The sequence below is a fragment of the Macrosteles quadrilineatus genome, unplaced genomic scaffold (assembly GCF_028750875.1).
Source record: "Macrosteles quadrilineatus isolate MER2022 unplaced genomic scaffold, UCM_ALF_1.0 Scaffold_4__1_contigs__length_99947679, whole genome shotgun sequence".
Lineage (NCBI taxonomy): Eukaryota > Metazoa > Arthropoda > Insecta > Hemiptera > Cicadellidae > Macrosteles > Macrosteles quadrilineatus.
Window position 1 is genome coordinate 37,276,741 of NW_026542597.1, and position 15,649 is coordinate 37,292,389.

The window sequence follows — 15,649 nt, forward strand, 5'->3', positions numbered from 1 at the left end:
GGCAGTTGTCAATGATGTGATCCAGATGCAAATTTATTTTCTTTACAAATACAGGGTAGTTTATTATTCTTTTTTGAGAACATCTTCTGCGGTCACAGCTAAATCGTGAGTACCTCCCGAGGTTACGATGAAATATATAATTTCTTCCACAGTCACCATGAATTTGTAAAAGTCTTGGACAGTCATGGTAAAATCACGAACATCTGCAGTCACGGCAAAATCATGAATGTCTTTTGGGGTCATGGAAAAATCATGAATGCGGTCGCAGCCAAATTGTAAACATCTTTTGGAAATACAAAACATTTTCCGCAGTGACCGCAAATTTGTGAACATCTTCTGTAACGGTGAAATCATGAATATCTTCTGGGGTCATGGTGAAAACGTTAATGTCTTCTGTTATCACGGCACAATCAAGAACATCTTTCGCGGTCATAGCAAAATCATGATTATCTTCTACGGTCAAGGAAAATCGGAAACATCTTCCATAGTCACTTCAATATCGTGATCATCTTCCATGGTCACAGCGATATCAAGAACCTCTGCCATTGTCTCGGCAAAATCGTGAACACTATCCGCAATCAAAGTGTTATTCAAATCAAATCAAATCTTTATTCATCATAACATGATTTACAATAGATTTGGTCAAAATGTATAACGTAAATACCTTAAAGACACCTGAAAACATGACTAGGCCTACAGCATGAAAGACAATTGATTTAAAGGTTTCCAGGCAAAAAAATAAGTAAATAAATATTATAAGTAAGTAAAAAAATCATCTTCTGCAGTCTTGGCAAAATCAAGATCGTCTTTTGTTGTCACGTTTTGACAACATCATCATTGTTACTCAATCATTGCAAAAGCATTAACATCATATGCAATTGCAGAAATATCATCCATGTTCCCTTGTTGATTGATTCTTGTTGCTGATACCGATATCTAGGAATCAATGACATCTAGAATTGAAATAGAGAATTGATGTATCCCTTGTTAGTAGTTACAACTGACAATGTGTTTGAACTGTTGCAGTAATGGCGTACATGGAGATGTTTGGTAACTGCTCGCAGCCCAACACCAGTGAGTATCTGAGACACTCGGTACACACAGCTACGTACAGTCTGATGCAGGCTGAGTGGCAGCAACACCAGGTGACACTCAGTTCTACGCAGTCCTGCTCCTTCAACATGCTGACTCGCCACTCCTCCCCTGCAGCAAGGTAGGCTATGGAACCTACGTCAGGGATTGCTGTAGACTTAGAAGTGTCTTAGCGATCTCTTTTGTCAATCCTACGATGATGGTGTTGTAATTGTTTGTTTTATTTCATTATAATTCCATTATGTATCTATGAAGAGTAGATTAGTTCTTGTATATTGCCTACATGGTCTCCTAAAATTTAGCACATTCATTTACTTCATGGTAGGCTTACAAGTGTTACTAAAACAACACTTTTACTTAATTAATTGCCAACCTCATTCATTGGGTCTATTGCTAATTCTGTTGGGGTTAGGTCTTTGTGTTGATTTCTAACTCAGTTGAATTATTATTATCAGTTCAACCATTGTATATTCAATTAAGATTTACTACAACACCAGTATTACCTTTTAATTAAATGTTCTTCAGGAATGATATGCTACAAGTTTAGTAATAAAGGAATGTTTGTCCACAGCCCCAACCCTCGTTGTGTGTCGCCGCAGTCGTCCACACCAGTGACGGGGGATGATCCGCCTGCATTGCCACCCAAGCAGAGAGATCGTCATGCCTCTGCAGCTAGTCCACCCCCCGCCAGCCCCGTCCCAGCTCTCACACCTACACCACCCCCGCCAAAGTGAGTAGTGTAGTTGAATGTAGATACTCCTTTCTAGTATGGCTAGGGAAAGTTGAGAAAGAATTTGTTTGATTAATAGATGTAAATGTTAAAGGATGGTAGTAATAATTGAAATAATCACGTAATGTGTTTGGGTCGTCAAGATAAATTTCCGATTATGACTTCCATTCTTATCTGTTATAGTTAGCGCTATTTGTAACTTAAACATTAGCTCTGAAAAAAGGAAAAAAAGACTACAATACATTGTGAATCAAAATATAAATGTTTGAATCCAATATTTCAACTAAAACAACGTAATTTCAATAAAATATATCTACAACAAAAAAATTTATTTTAATTTTCCTCCAAAAATTTTAAAATTACACACTTCAATGTATTAATATACTGGCACACTACAATTAGTTAATGAACACAATATTTAACTAACAGTTTGCTCATCCAATTGTGTGAAATAAAACACTTATGTAGAAATTCCAACCACCATTACCACCAATATGTATTACATGGCATTACTGCAGCTATACAATAATACATACATTTAAAAAAAATAGCAACTTTAGCCCATCAATGCATGTATTGAAAACAGCCGTTTTTGTTGATGTGTGAAAATAAATCTTTTAACAAATTGTGTCAATCGGATATAAATTGATGTAACCTATATACTGACACTCCTGCCTTACAGGGAGAAGGAGAAGGAGGTGGTAGAGACACGGCTGGCGCTGCCACTGACCAACGGTGCACAGCTGGCTCCAGACTCGCCTCTAGACATGCTGGACATCACCGGACTGCTGGTGCTGAAGAAGTGTGAGGAGGAGGGGCCAGACGTGAGGGGAGGACATCCTGACGCTCTCATCATACACGCCACCAAGGCCAACAAGAACGGTACACTTCTCGTAAATAGTTAGTTTTTTTTAATATCCCAACTTCACGTCCTAGGTCGCTAGGTTCTAGCCCGGAACTGTTTTACACATTACTTTAGGCTAGTCCTTGATGTTCGCGGCATAATCACATGGATGAAATCTATTGGTGATAGGCGGGATTTGAACCCGAGACCTAGGGCTCCAAAGCCCTTAGGTCTACCCCTAGGCCAGCTCGCTCCCAGTAAATAGTTACAGTAGAGTCTTTACCAAGTGATGTTTGATTGTATAGGACCTTCTTGTTATTTGACTATTTGTGTTAAACCATCGTGGACTGTGAAATAACCTTCTGTCTCCGTGTGGTAAGACTGTACCATAGCAAGTGTGGTAAGACAAACACTATTGTCGCCCCAATCTATACTTATAATATACGTCCCAGTCCTAAGGGACCTGCACTTAATTTCCTTCGCATACCTGTGTATCTTCCTGCTACTCCTCTAGTCTTATATGGGTGAATTGTTAGCTGTGGCTGAAATGGTCAAGAAGGCTATTGTCAACATTTTTTCTGTATAACCATTTTATTCTCCTTTTTTTTGCATTCGTGTATATTTATTACAACTGGTTATACAAAAAGGGGGGTGGAAAGGGGGGGAATCAGTATTACAGTATTTGTTAGAGTATTTTTCTTTTTTAGTATCTTTGTGTTGTTTGTTATAGTAAAACTGTAACTAATTATAATTTCAGTTTAAAATCTGAATTAAAATATTTCTAATTCAAGTTTGTTTTCATGCTAACAGAGGAAAAAGAAACAGGTAAGTTATTGTTTTTGGTAGTCTCTCTGTCAACGTAAACCTTAGTAAATGTCAGTAAAATTTACATAATGAATAAAAGTTAACAAATTTGCTACCAACTGTTATGCAAAACGAGGAAACGAAAAAATCATTTCATGTAACAGATACATTTTCAAACTGTTGTAAAATTTGAGGCCTGACTTGGTGTATGTATATCTTCTATTTTAGGTAAATTTGATATGTTAAGAGTTTTACTGTGTTGTCGGTTCACAAATAAATTACTATATTTGGTTATAATTACATTAACATTTTAAAATTCACTCTTTGAATACCAGACAGAAAGAGAACCTTGATATTGTCTTCAACTGATCTGTAAAGTTAATAAATGCAAGGGAGTTAGCTCAGAAAGAAACCTTGCCTAGTTGAAGGAATCTGTTTCAAGCACCAGAGATGGTTGTGGGCATTTTTTTTAGAGAAGCTATGACCAAATATGGAAGGGAAATTGCGATAGAAAAAGGTCAAGATATATGCCCAAAGAAGAGATGGAAAATAAAGTATCCTAAGCCATGAAAATTTCTCATGGCTTAGGATACCTTATTTTCCATCTCCTCGAGAATGTTAAAAGCTGATAAAAGGAATTGGAGGCTGTTAGTTGGTGAGGCGAAATACCTTCTTGGTAATAAATGGTCATGGGAGTATGTGTGATCTATGTTTCTGCCAAATACGAAAGTTCATCAAAATGGTTTTTCCCCCTTTTGTATGCAGGAATCCCACTACAGGTTATGTCTGTTGCAGACTTCTTGTATCAAGAAGCGTTTCTGACAACGTACAGGACATTCCTGACGCCGCTGGACCTGATTGAGAAGCTGTGCCATCGACATGAGAGGTTCACACGCAGCTCGGACCAGTCCAAGCAGAGGGCGGCACGCGAGGCATTCTCACTTCTAGTCAGGGTCGTCAGCGACCTCACGTACGTGCAATTCAATTTCATGTATCAAATTTGTATAGACCAATGTTTTGTTTGTTCCTTATTCTAGCTTGGCCGCTAATTAGGAATGTTCTATTAATTGGTATTGAAACGGTTTTCAGCTAGGAGAGCTTTCTACTAAACGAAGAACTTATTCCATTAATGTTTTTTATCTAATTTACAATGCTTTATGTTTCAGAATTTCTGATTTGGAAACCACTGTGATACAAACGTTAACGGATTTTGTTTATCAATTGTTGTGCAACGGAGATCTGATAATGGCGAAGGCGCTCAGGGTGAAGATCCTAGAGAAGTATAACATCAAGAGACTTTACCATGCTACCAGTAACCTGCTGCCCTCTCAGAACGTGTACACACGGTAAGGCTCAGACACTTTGCGTGTATTATTCACCCTTACGTCCACTGAAAGGCTAAATAAACTCTCAGTAGTGACCAATTTCTATTGAGTTCAATTTCTCTTGAATTCTGCTGAGAAATGTAATTTTGAACACTAGCCTAGACCTGATCATTACTTCAGAAGCATTCTACAGAAATTCTCTGAAGACTTGGTATCCATCTTTACAGACTGTCCTACGAACAATGGAGGGTAAGTTTCTTGCTCAACACAATCAAATAAAGTAATAACATTAACTTGTCATCCCATAAAAGTAATAATTCAAATGGAAACATAATACTTGGGTTTTTGCTGGAATATTATCTTCCATGTTTTAAATTATTGTTCGGTCAATGCACCCTCTCTGATGTATTTTACCGTGTTGTTTTGCAATGGCAAAGTGAAAACAAATATCATAGAGGGTGTGAGTGGGGAGGCAGCTGGTCTTAGGGTAAAGAGTTTGGCTTAGGTACCCAAAGTCCCGGGTTCAAATCCTACTTATCATCAATGGCTTTAGTTTTATGATAATTTCATGACCTTTGGTCTTGATTCTCTTGGCCTAATCTGAAGTAATGTGTAAAATGGTTACGGGCTGGGCCTAGTGTTCTAAAGGAAAAAAAATAGTGAGGGTAAGATTGTCTACATATAGAACAGTAATAGAGCCAACACCAATACCTGCTCCGAGCCATCTTTGTGGTGCCTAATTTCACTTGAAAGTGTTTTCAGCACGTTCACTAAGCACCGAATTGCCTAGTAGTAACCCTAATCATATTTACAGCCAAGCGTCACTGCTGGACTTCAAGTCTGAACACATTGCTGAGCAGATGACACTCCTGGACTCTGAACTGTTTATGAAGATAGAGATTCCTGAGGTACTCATCTGGGCCCAGGAGCAGAATGAGGAGAGGAGTCCAAACCTCACACGCTTTACTGAACACTTCAACAAGATGTCTTACTGGTGAGAGAGACATAGATTTACTGACGTATCCAACTTGTTTATTGAATTAGTCTCTAATACTTTTATTGGATAGCCACTATTTTTTCCCATTATATTTGACTTTAATTTGTTTACTTCACAAGCTACGATTTGTATACCAAACCTGTCAGAAATTTGTTTATTGAACCAGTCTCTAATTTCTTTACTGTATTAAATCAGTTTCAAAATTGTCTACTTAACCTTTAATTTTTTTTTTCTTGAACCTATTTCAAATTAGTTTACCGTTTCTGAATTCTTTATTTTATACGTGTACAATTGTTTACAGTACAGTTTGAGAGTCAAAAATCCGAACCAATTGGGACCGTAGGTAGAGGTCGTACGGAACGAGGTGAAGCTTGGAGGGGAACAGTGGTGTGGTGGGGGAAGTGTCGCTATGTGAGGCGACGATCGGCTCGTCTCCTACCCCCACCATGGATTTCCCCGCTTTAGACCGTTCCCGCCGAAAATCTCAGGCTTCACCTCGTTCCGCACGACCTCTAGTTCAGATTATTACCGATTTGTTCGGATTTTCAAACATAGCCTAGAAATGCCTAATACAGACACATAATTGGGCCTACAGTATTAAAAATACAGTTCTAGGATATAGTGAATGATATAGTGAATGAAATGAAAACAATGATTTTTGTACTTAGGTATTTTCATTACATTACTGTAGGTAAATTGTTTCTTTAAAAAATGTGTACATCGGAAACGAACAAAACACACACTGGCTCAGCCCGTTCACATTTCCCTGCCGAGCGTCGACTGTTCTGCCTGCAAAATTTTAAAACATCTGTTGCCTCTGTGCTAATTCAATATATTAAAAACTCTCAGGAGCGGTTCGGATGTTTGACGTTCAGATTTTTGATTCTCTACTGTATTTAAATTCCTCAAATGTTGTGAAACTGACAATGAGAGTCACCCACCAATATTTGATTATTTGTTAACTGAATCTATTTCCAAGTTTATTTCATTGTCTCATTCAGGTGTAATTTCATTCAACGTGAAGCCGCCAAGGACAGTAACGCATGACCACACCACAAATTCTTCTGTAATATTATTTCTACTTTACATTTCTCCTCACGTCCGCAGGGCTCGGTCGAGGATCCTGGAACAGCCGGACGCCAAGGAGCGGGAGAAGTACGTGGTGAAGTTTATCAAGATCATGAAGCACCTGCGGAAGATCAACAACTTCAACTCGTACCTGGCGCTGCTGTCGGCGCTGGACTCGGCGCCCATACGACGGCTGGAGTGGCAGAAACACATCACCGAGGGACTGAAAGAGTATTGCGCACTGATAGACAGCTCGAGTAGCTTCCGAGCTTACAGGCAGGCTCTAGCGGAGACACAACCACCGTGTATACCTTACATGTGAGTAGAGAGATCTTTGATACAAAGAGAGTTTTCTTTGCTTAAAATGAAATCAAATTGTAAATTCTAGGTAGTAACATAACATAAAGCACAAGGGCCTAGAATTTAAGGATTTTTGTTGGGCTGCTGGCTTCCCTGAATGAGAAAGAGTTCACTCACGCATCATCATGAATATCTAGTAATATTTTTAACATGAAAGATATTGAATTGATTTCAGTAGCTTACCCAAGAAAAGTAGTCCAGGGGTCTATCTCCTCTTTCACCTATTCACCTCTTTTGATCAATATTTCTTGTAAGAAGGTAAATTAAATTTCTCCTGTGGCTAATGGTTTATTGTTTTTCAGTGGTTTGGTGCTTCAAGACTTAACTTTTGTACACATTGGTAACAGCGACTACTTGACTGACGGTGTTATCAATTTCTCCAAACGTTGGCAACAGTTCAACATTGTAGAGAACATGAAACGCTTCAAGAAAGGGTGAGTTGACAACTTTAAATCCAAATAGACACTTTATGATTCTTTTAAAATTCGACCTAGTTTTAAGGGCAAACGCTATGGGCATCTATTTTGATTGTGGTAATACTGCATAGTGCTTACAGAAAGAGGCCTAAATTATCTCACTATGCCAAAAAAGTAGATTTACCCTTTCTTCAAAAAATACTAAAATTATTGAATTTCTGGATGTTCATTGCCTTGAACAAACCTATGGGCATGGGCAAATGATGAGTAGATCTAAATATGAAATTTGAATCTAGAACCATTTAATAAAATCTCTTATTCTAAAGGCGGGTTTACTTGCTACAATAAAACATAATGACTTGTCTGCAACGACTAATCGTTATGTTTTGTTGGAGGTTGGGCGGGCCATTTACATGGTCCGTCTTTTCCTCCAACTTTGGCTGAAACCACTTCCAAATGTCTCTTGTTGTGAAGTAGTTATAGGCTACCTGTATATTTGACGATGGATGAGTTACTGTTGTGGTCTGTTTACGTTATTTGTTTAACGTTTCAAGAGGAAAAGCTCATTCTTGTTCCTGTCGGAATAGTCTTTATTTTTTACTTGCCATAAGCAAGGGAAACTCTTGTACAGTTCAATAAAGTCTATGAGAAAATCAGGAGAGGCTTGACGGATGTCTGACATTTTAAGTGACAAATGAATGTTACACTGACACAAAACAGTAAAACAACAATGCTAAAACTACACTACAACAGTCAAAATATACCATCAACAGTAAACACAACAATACAACATATAATAAAATACAGTAAACTGGACCACAAAAAACGTTGCGACATTGGCAAGTGAGGGTCTACAGGCTGCAACGATGACTTAGTCGCCGTTTACACGCAGCAACTTGTCGCTACGATCTACAGAAATTGGTGGAGATTTCCTGCCACCAACCTTCCAAAATTCACTCCAACTCACCCAAAACGTAACGACTTCCAGTTTACATGTTCCGTCTTGCATGCAACGTTTGTTGTTTTGTCGTTGCAGACAAATCGTTACGTTTTATCGTAGCGTGTAAACCGGGCTTAATGTGATTCCTTAAGGTGGATTGGAGATTTTGATTTGATACATCTCTAATTCAATCTTACTACTTTACATGTACATGTACTTACATGTACTTTACATGTTTTACTTTAGTATGTATTGTGTTTACATATACTTAGGTTATATTAATGTTTTTAGACATTGCATTTAAAGACATTATATTTAATCTTTTCACGTTTACAGGACCTACGTTTTCAAGAAGAGTGAACGAATCATAGCTTTCTTCAGCAACTTTGACGAGTTTCTGTGTGAGGAAGCGATGTGGCAGATCTCAGAGAGCATCAAACCTCGAGGATCCAAGAAACCTGTCCAATAGTGTTGGAACCTCCGTTAGTTTAAGTTGGTGGTCTGAGTGAGTTCATATTTTCTGGTCTTTACTTTCAACTTTTAATAAACGATGTAACTTTATTTATGTTTTGAAAATGTAATCAAACTGATTGCTTAGAAAAGGAAAACCATTTTTTACAGGTTATAGCTTTATAATAGTTGATTTAATGATTGTAATTACAGTGAATCAAATCAAAATCAGAGACCAGATTGTGACGCTTCCTTGGACCAGTATAGTTACCATCCTTGTTTACTTTACTTTTAACAAATTTACTTTAAATACATGGAACACTGTATCAACACCGCTACCTTTACGTTAGTTGTCTAAGTTTTACAAGTAGGCTAACAGTATTACACGCAGAGGTCTGCCCAATCGAACCCTTAGGTTAATGTAACGGTAACAATGCTTTAATTATCAGAGTTAACGTAAGGTTTAACGGCACAATGAAACAGAGCAACGAAGCGAAGTACGGAAAGGTGCAACTTTAGGCCTAATAGTGAAGTGAGTGTTCATTCGTGTGATCGTACGTACGTGTGCATGTGATTCGATTACGCAATAAAATATATGTAAGATTTTTATTATATGTGATACGATTTTATTTGTTTTGAACGGTCCACAGTGTCGTGGCTGTTTGTAAATATTTTCACAATATTTGTGGCATGTGCTAAGTGTAACATACGAATATATTTTTTAAAAAGTAATATTATTTTGTATTATTTTTTTAAATGTACGTAGGTCCAGTGTAAAGTGAATGGTCGTAAACAGTTTTTATCAACCGTTTGTCTCTTCGTCGTGTTGTTTTGTTATTATGTTCGATATAAACTCAATGTAATACGGTTTATACGTGTTGTTTTTGTTATTTTATGCGTATATTTATTTATATTAGTTCTTATGATTGTTGAGTCATGTTTATGATTGTTTTTTATATTATTTTTACCATGGAACTAAGAGGTTGGACTAGTATCTTCAACAGAAATACCTAATTGTTGAATTTACATTGGTGAAAAAGTTTAAGATATGGTACCACAGCTTTTTCTGCTTAGTAAAATCCAATCCAATCCAATCTGGGGGAAAACCTCAAGTCATTAGAATTCTAGATACCAAGCCATTGAAATCCAGCTTTGTTAATACCTTGAAGAGTAACCAATCCACCGGGTAGAGCCAGCAGAGGACAAACATTGACTTTATGATTCATTACACCATGGCTGCTCGACAGATCTTCTGTCATTTTCTTCTACTCACCACAGTGCAAAAGCGTTAGCGTCCACTGCTTACACAGAAGTCCATTTTACAATAAATATTAGGGGTAAAAATTTAGTTTAAAGAATTTTCAAAACAATTATGTATAATATAAATTAACTGACATGGGGAACTAGACCTACCTCTTAGTTTGGTTTTCTACTTTATAATTCCGCATGATTTGCGTTTTTATATGTTCTAACAATAGTCAAATTCAATTATTAGTGTAGCACATCCTTAAAACACTTATATACCAGGTTGTTTTCAGAAACAGTTGTCATTTGAATATCCAACTCCAACGGTGCATTCAGCTTCATTATATCCAGCTATAAACATATCAGTACTGAAAGACCATTGTATCAAAATATTCTTCAATTTTTACACCGAATGTTCGTAGTTTTGTCAATTTTCAATTTAGAGATTCGACCTCTGATCACGATTATCAAATTTTAGCTAAGTTGACCGAGAAATATCATGAAACGAACTGACTCTACTAAGCATCATTTAGCTCTACACTTATAGAATAAATATCGATAACTAAATGTGATATTAGTAATTGTTCCCAGTGAATTTATAGCTTGGAATATTCGGTAGACTGTTTGAACTCTCTGTGTAGTACGATGGAATAGTTCCACATCCAAAATAGTTGTCCTGATAGTTGAAACTGTGAGACTGGTATTATTGTTTGATAGTTTGTCAATAGTTTCCGCCTACGCTGCTCTTTATACCATACAATGTCTTGGGAATTGAAAATGTGAGTGCTTGAAAAACCATCCATTTAGACTATTATTTAGTTACGGTGGAATCCAACCATCCTTGTGTAGTAAATATATCAGGTCATATTTTACAAAAATTAGTCTTATATATCGGACACAAGAGTAACATTAATTCTTTCCATTTTTATCCATGTGAGTAGAACTAGTAAAACTGATTACATACTATGTCTGACATATGGCTGCTGCCTAGGAATTGCTACACTTTTGGTTGATAGTGTTTTTGGGCAGTAGAGAGCCGGGTCTGAGCAGTCTAAGGCACGAGACTGTTCATGGAGGACAGTTCCCCCCCCTGACCCCCACCACCGCGCCTGGGACAGCGTATCGGAACGGAACACGGAACATCCGAACTGCACTCGTCAAAATGTTGTTGTTATCTATGACTGTCGTCTTCTGTCAAAACGTCAACGTCCTTGTTTACATTATGATCAGCTGGATAATTCAATTGCTATTGCTGTTAATATGTATTTTTGCAATTCAATCTAAAGATTTACTGATTTGGTGGAAATTAAATACTTACTATTAGAATTTGGGTTTGCGTACATATTACAAAGAAAAATAGACGTATTACTAAAGAAAAAAATCGAAAAAAGCCTACACAATTTGACATATTTCACCAAATAGGAAAAATGAATTGACACAGAGCTGTTTTATTTCTTGAGCAATCCTTGAAAGAACCGATTTTCAAACTATGGAAACATAGAAAAGTCATAGAACGCCACCAATTAGAGAAGAAATGGGGGATAGTTTTTTTTTAGGTTATTAGCCTATATTAAAGAATGCCCATAAGATGAGGGCATTCATACAATCGAAGAGAATGTTAGCCGAAGGGCTACCATTTTTAGCAGGAAACTTCTACTGTATTAACTTTGTGATGATTGCAGCGGAAACTCTTCTTAGGACAAGTAAAATTTGTACAACAAGGACATTAATGATATGTTTTCTTTTCATCAAAGTCAAGTGGTTTTAGAAGTATATTACTAGCTACACCCAAAAAACTTTTCCTTTTTTGATAAAACTTTATTGAAGCGTTCAATTATTATTCACAGTTAAAGGGAAACAAAAAAATCATCTGAACAGCGTCAGGCCTTTTAACTCTGCATTTTCTCAGGTAAATACAATTGACAGTATTAAAACAACTAAATTGTGGCAGACAGGTTAAATGCAGGAATTCAGGTAGTTCTTTAGTAATAATGTGAACAAATTATATCATTATTTAAGTAAAATACCCCCGCCGCAGCAAACCTGCAGACTAAGCGAATTTCCATTAACCTGATTGGATTTACACTAAAATGCCTCCATAAAAATAGCACATTTATTTCCTACTTAAATAGAATTAGTTTAACGAGTAGGCCTACTTAGGTTTGCTGCAACAGGGAGGGTAAAAAAGATTTTTTTTATAAAATGATAATAGTTTATTAAGAAATAAAAGTATTTTCCAAAATAAATCAAAATATGTTCATAAACAAGCAAACTACAACAGTTGACTTATTCTCCATAAGAATAACATGGGAATCTTAAAATTACAATTTTTTAAAATTTTCTCCGTAACAATTAGGCGCATAATAACGCTTCAATATACTAAATTATTTGTTTTTTAAGCTCTACAAAATGGTTTAAAAAGAAATTGTGAAATTTTGTGTTTTTAGGGTCAAAAATGGGAAAAACCTATTTTTACCCCATAAAACCCCCCATAAACCCCCATTCCCATAGTCCGATCATGCTGGTTCGCGAACTCATTCAAGTTTATCCCGCCTTACACCTTCAAACCAAATTTTATCAAAATCGGACAAAAATTACTCAATTTATCGTGCGGATGGACACATATATATATATATATATATAGATATATAAAAATTTGAACAAATCGTGTTTTTGGCCTCTGGGGACATCAAAATGAAAAAGTAAATCAGTCCCGGGCTTAGGTCTTACCATGAGACCTACGGTAATAGCTACTTCCCTATAGGGAAATTCGCTAAAAGTAAAATAATTATTTGTAAAGATATACTGGTAACAATTACGAATATAATCATGAACAATCTAATTCAGCCGAGTGGAAAATATTTGTAGAAAACAATAAATAAATAAATATCAGCCTTTGAAAAATTATAAAATAGTGAGAATTTCCATTGGTTACATAGGCCTCTAAATCTTTGAATAACTCCGGAAAAAATACTTTGGTTTAATGAGCAACTTAGTTTAAATACAAACAACAAACTACTTTGTTCCTATCGACTATTCGGTTCTTATGAGGAGGCTTGGTTTTGAAGAAGAAGAAACCGCTCCGACCGACGGACCGTTTCGATTCCGCTGTCCCACGGCGCGGTGGTGGGGGGTCGGGGTCCTCCATGAACGGTCTTGTGTCTAAGGCAAGCCATAAGACATAGATTGAGGTCGGTGGGAGAGGCTCAGCTAAAATAAACAGTGGACAGCTCAGGATGAATTCATTGTATGTTGCACCTCAAATCAGGAATGTTGATACTTTAGCCTATCCTTGCTATGAGTGTCCACCAAAATTCAAACATTTGATTTTTTCGATTTCATAAAGAGGGTAATACTGATAAACTTATAGTAACTAAAAATCTCTGAATACTTTATGGAATCTATACGGTTAACTTTAGAGAATTTAAATTTGTTTCTTTCGTTTTATTTTGAAGGAGAGAGTGCAAAAGCATGTAAATCATAGGACAATTAAAATGTTCTTTCCAGTAACTCTCAAACTTTATCACGGCAATTCAAAAGAAATGTTCAGGTTAAATATCTTATTTTTCTTCCAAGCATTTGTATAGAACATAAACGGATAATTGCTATTGGGATTGTTGGATTTCTACTGGAAAAATAAATTACAAAATATATTTTTTACTCAAAGAGTCAGGAAGAATTAATTGTGCCTGATAGAGAAACTGTTTATTTTTACTATTACATGCAAGAAGCAAATTTTGAGGATAATCGGTAAGAGGTAAAGCCTGATATTTTGAAATAACCCTAACTTAGGGCTTTATCTTTTTCCAAAGGACCTATAAAATTCAATTTAATTAATCCTACAAATGATCAATTTAAGATAATAGTATCTGAAAGCATAACTATTGATCTAATTAAAATTAAGTAACAAAATTACACAAACCATTGGGTGCAAAATTATATTTTAAAGCTAGAATAATGAAAAGCCTGTTTAATCACAATTAATTATAGCAATGGATGTGTGAGTTTTGTTTATAACAAAGTATAATTTATTAGAACAAATTAATCGTTAGCTCTCTGATAAAAATTTTTGTACGCGCTTGTGCTTTCAAACAAAATAATGTTTTGTTAACCAAATTAAGCCAATTATGGGTTTATAAAAAACGTATGTTAGAAAATGTAAAGAAATTGGTTGAACCACTAGATACAGTTAAACTGGTTTCATTTAAGTATATGAACAATATTTACTGTATGTTTGAAATTATTTTCAAAATTAATGTTTCTACGTATTTTGTCTCGACTATTGTACATATTTTCCGCCATATCGAACTTGCTTTCAGCTACCATCTTCAATAAAGATGAACTTGAGAAAAAATCTTAAACTTATTTACCTAATTCTTGTAGAATAATATCTTGTTAGTTTTACAATTGTTTGAACATATATTGCATGTTTTTTTCTATATTAAGTCACCATATGGAGGAAATTGGTGGAAATCGCAGGTGCCATACTCGAGATATTCCGGAGGTCTTCAACATCCAATACGTCCATAAGTCTTGCATGCTGTCAATGCAGTTAATGCTACTCCTACAACTTGCCGCTTCAATAAATACAGAGCCATCACATTACACTTTGAAAACTTAAAAAAAACTTTATAGCATGACATTCTTCAACGAAGGAAAACAACACACTGAGCTCAGATTGGGCGCGGAGAACAGTTTGTGTAAATACAACGCTCTGTCGAGCAGGCAGGAGAACATTGACAGGGCAGCCGGGATCAGGAACGGAAAGGGGCAGTCGGGAAAGGGTTGTTTAAACCTGGCTTTAATATTGTCTAAAGGGATATTTTATTAAGTTACTTTTGTATTTTTTGGAGGCAGTAAAGTGTGAAATATAATTTAAATGTTTTGGCTTTATTGAATGCAAATAATTTTTTAGGTATTAGCATAGACAAATAGAGTAAATATAGACTGTCAAAGGAAGGTTCCTTGATGTGCCGCTAGAGCGTGCTAAGTGTTTATCGATTCCCTGCCGTCGTTGACTCACCGTCTCCTACCAGCACTACCACCCTTACAAACAAAATGCTACCAACGTATGCAATATGGGTAAATCAAAATATTCTGAAATCACGTAATTTTAACAGAAAGGAAAAATAACGGAATAAACTCCTACTCCCCGGATTCCAGGGAATTCAACAGAAGTTGGCAACCCTGGCTCCAACTACAACTTATCATGGCAACTGCAGCACCTCTATACAGCAGCTGGTCTATATGAAATTATTTTATCTATGGTATTGGTTAAGATAATAAAATAACGATGACCTTATGATAAACATTATTTTCTTTTAATAGAAGTAGACATTCCATTTCCAAAAGCTGGGATTGGTTATCTCTCTAATGGA

General features: G+C 36.2%; 1 protein-coding gene across 8 annotated transcripts in view; it reads left to right on the forward strand.

Moving 5' to 3' along the window:
• Window positions 1-14,616, forward strand: part of LOC128993630 (rap guanine nucleotide exchange factor 1) — a 39,224-nt gene extending 24,608 nt beyond the window's left edge. For 5 of the 8 annotated variants that reach the window (XM_054417656.1, XM_054417658.1, XM_054417651.1 and 2 more), the window contains 9 exons: window positions 1,027-1,213; window positions 1,664-1,822; window positions 2,505-2,722; window positions 4,266-4,440; window positions 4,637-4,816; window positions 5,610-5,789; window positions 6,900-7,178; window positions 7,523-7,654; window positions 8,913-14,616. In XM_054417656.1, coding sequence (XP_054273631.1) covers window positions 1,027-1,213; window positions 1,664-1,822; window positions 2,505-2,722; window positions 4,266-4,440; window positions 4,637-4,816; window positions 5,610-5,789; window positions 6,900-7,178; window positions 7,523-7,654; window positions 8,913-9,045 — 1,643 coding nt within the window. In that variant the 3' untranslated portion in view covers window positions 9,046-14,616. Of the gene's footprint in view, window positions 1-1,026; window positions 1,214-1,663; window positions 1,823-2,504; window positions 2,723-3,476; window positions 3,492-4,265; window positions 4,441-4,636; window positions 4,817-5,609; window positions 5,790-6,899; window positions 7,179-7,522; window positions 7,655-8,912 lie in introns of all 8 variants that reach the window. The other 3 variants (XM_054417652.1, XM_054417659.1, XM_054417653.1) reach the window with 2 other exon arrangements.
• Window positions 14,617-15,649: the final 1,033 nt, after the last annotated feature.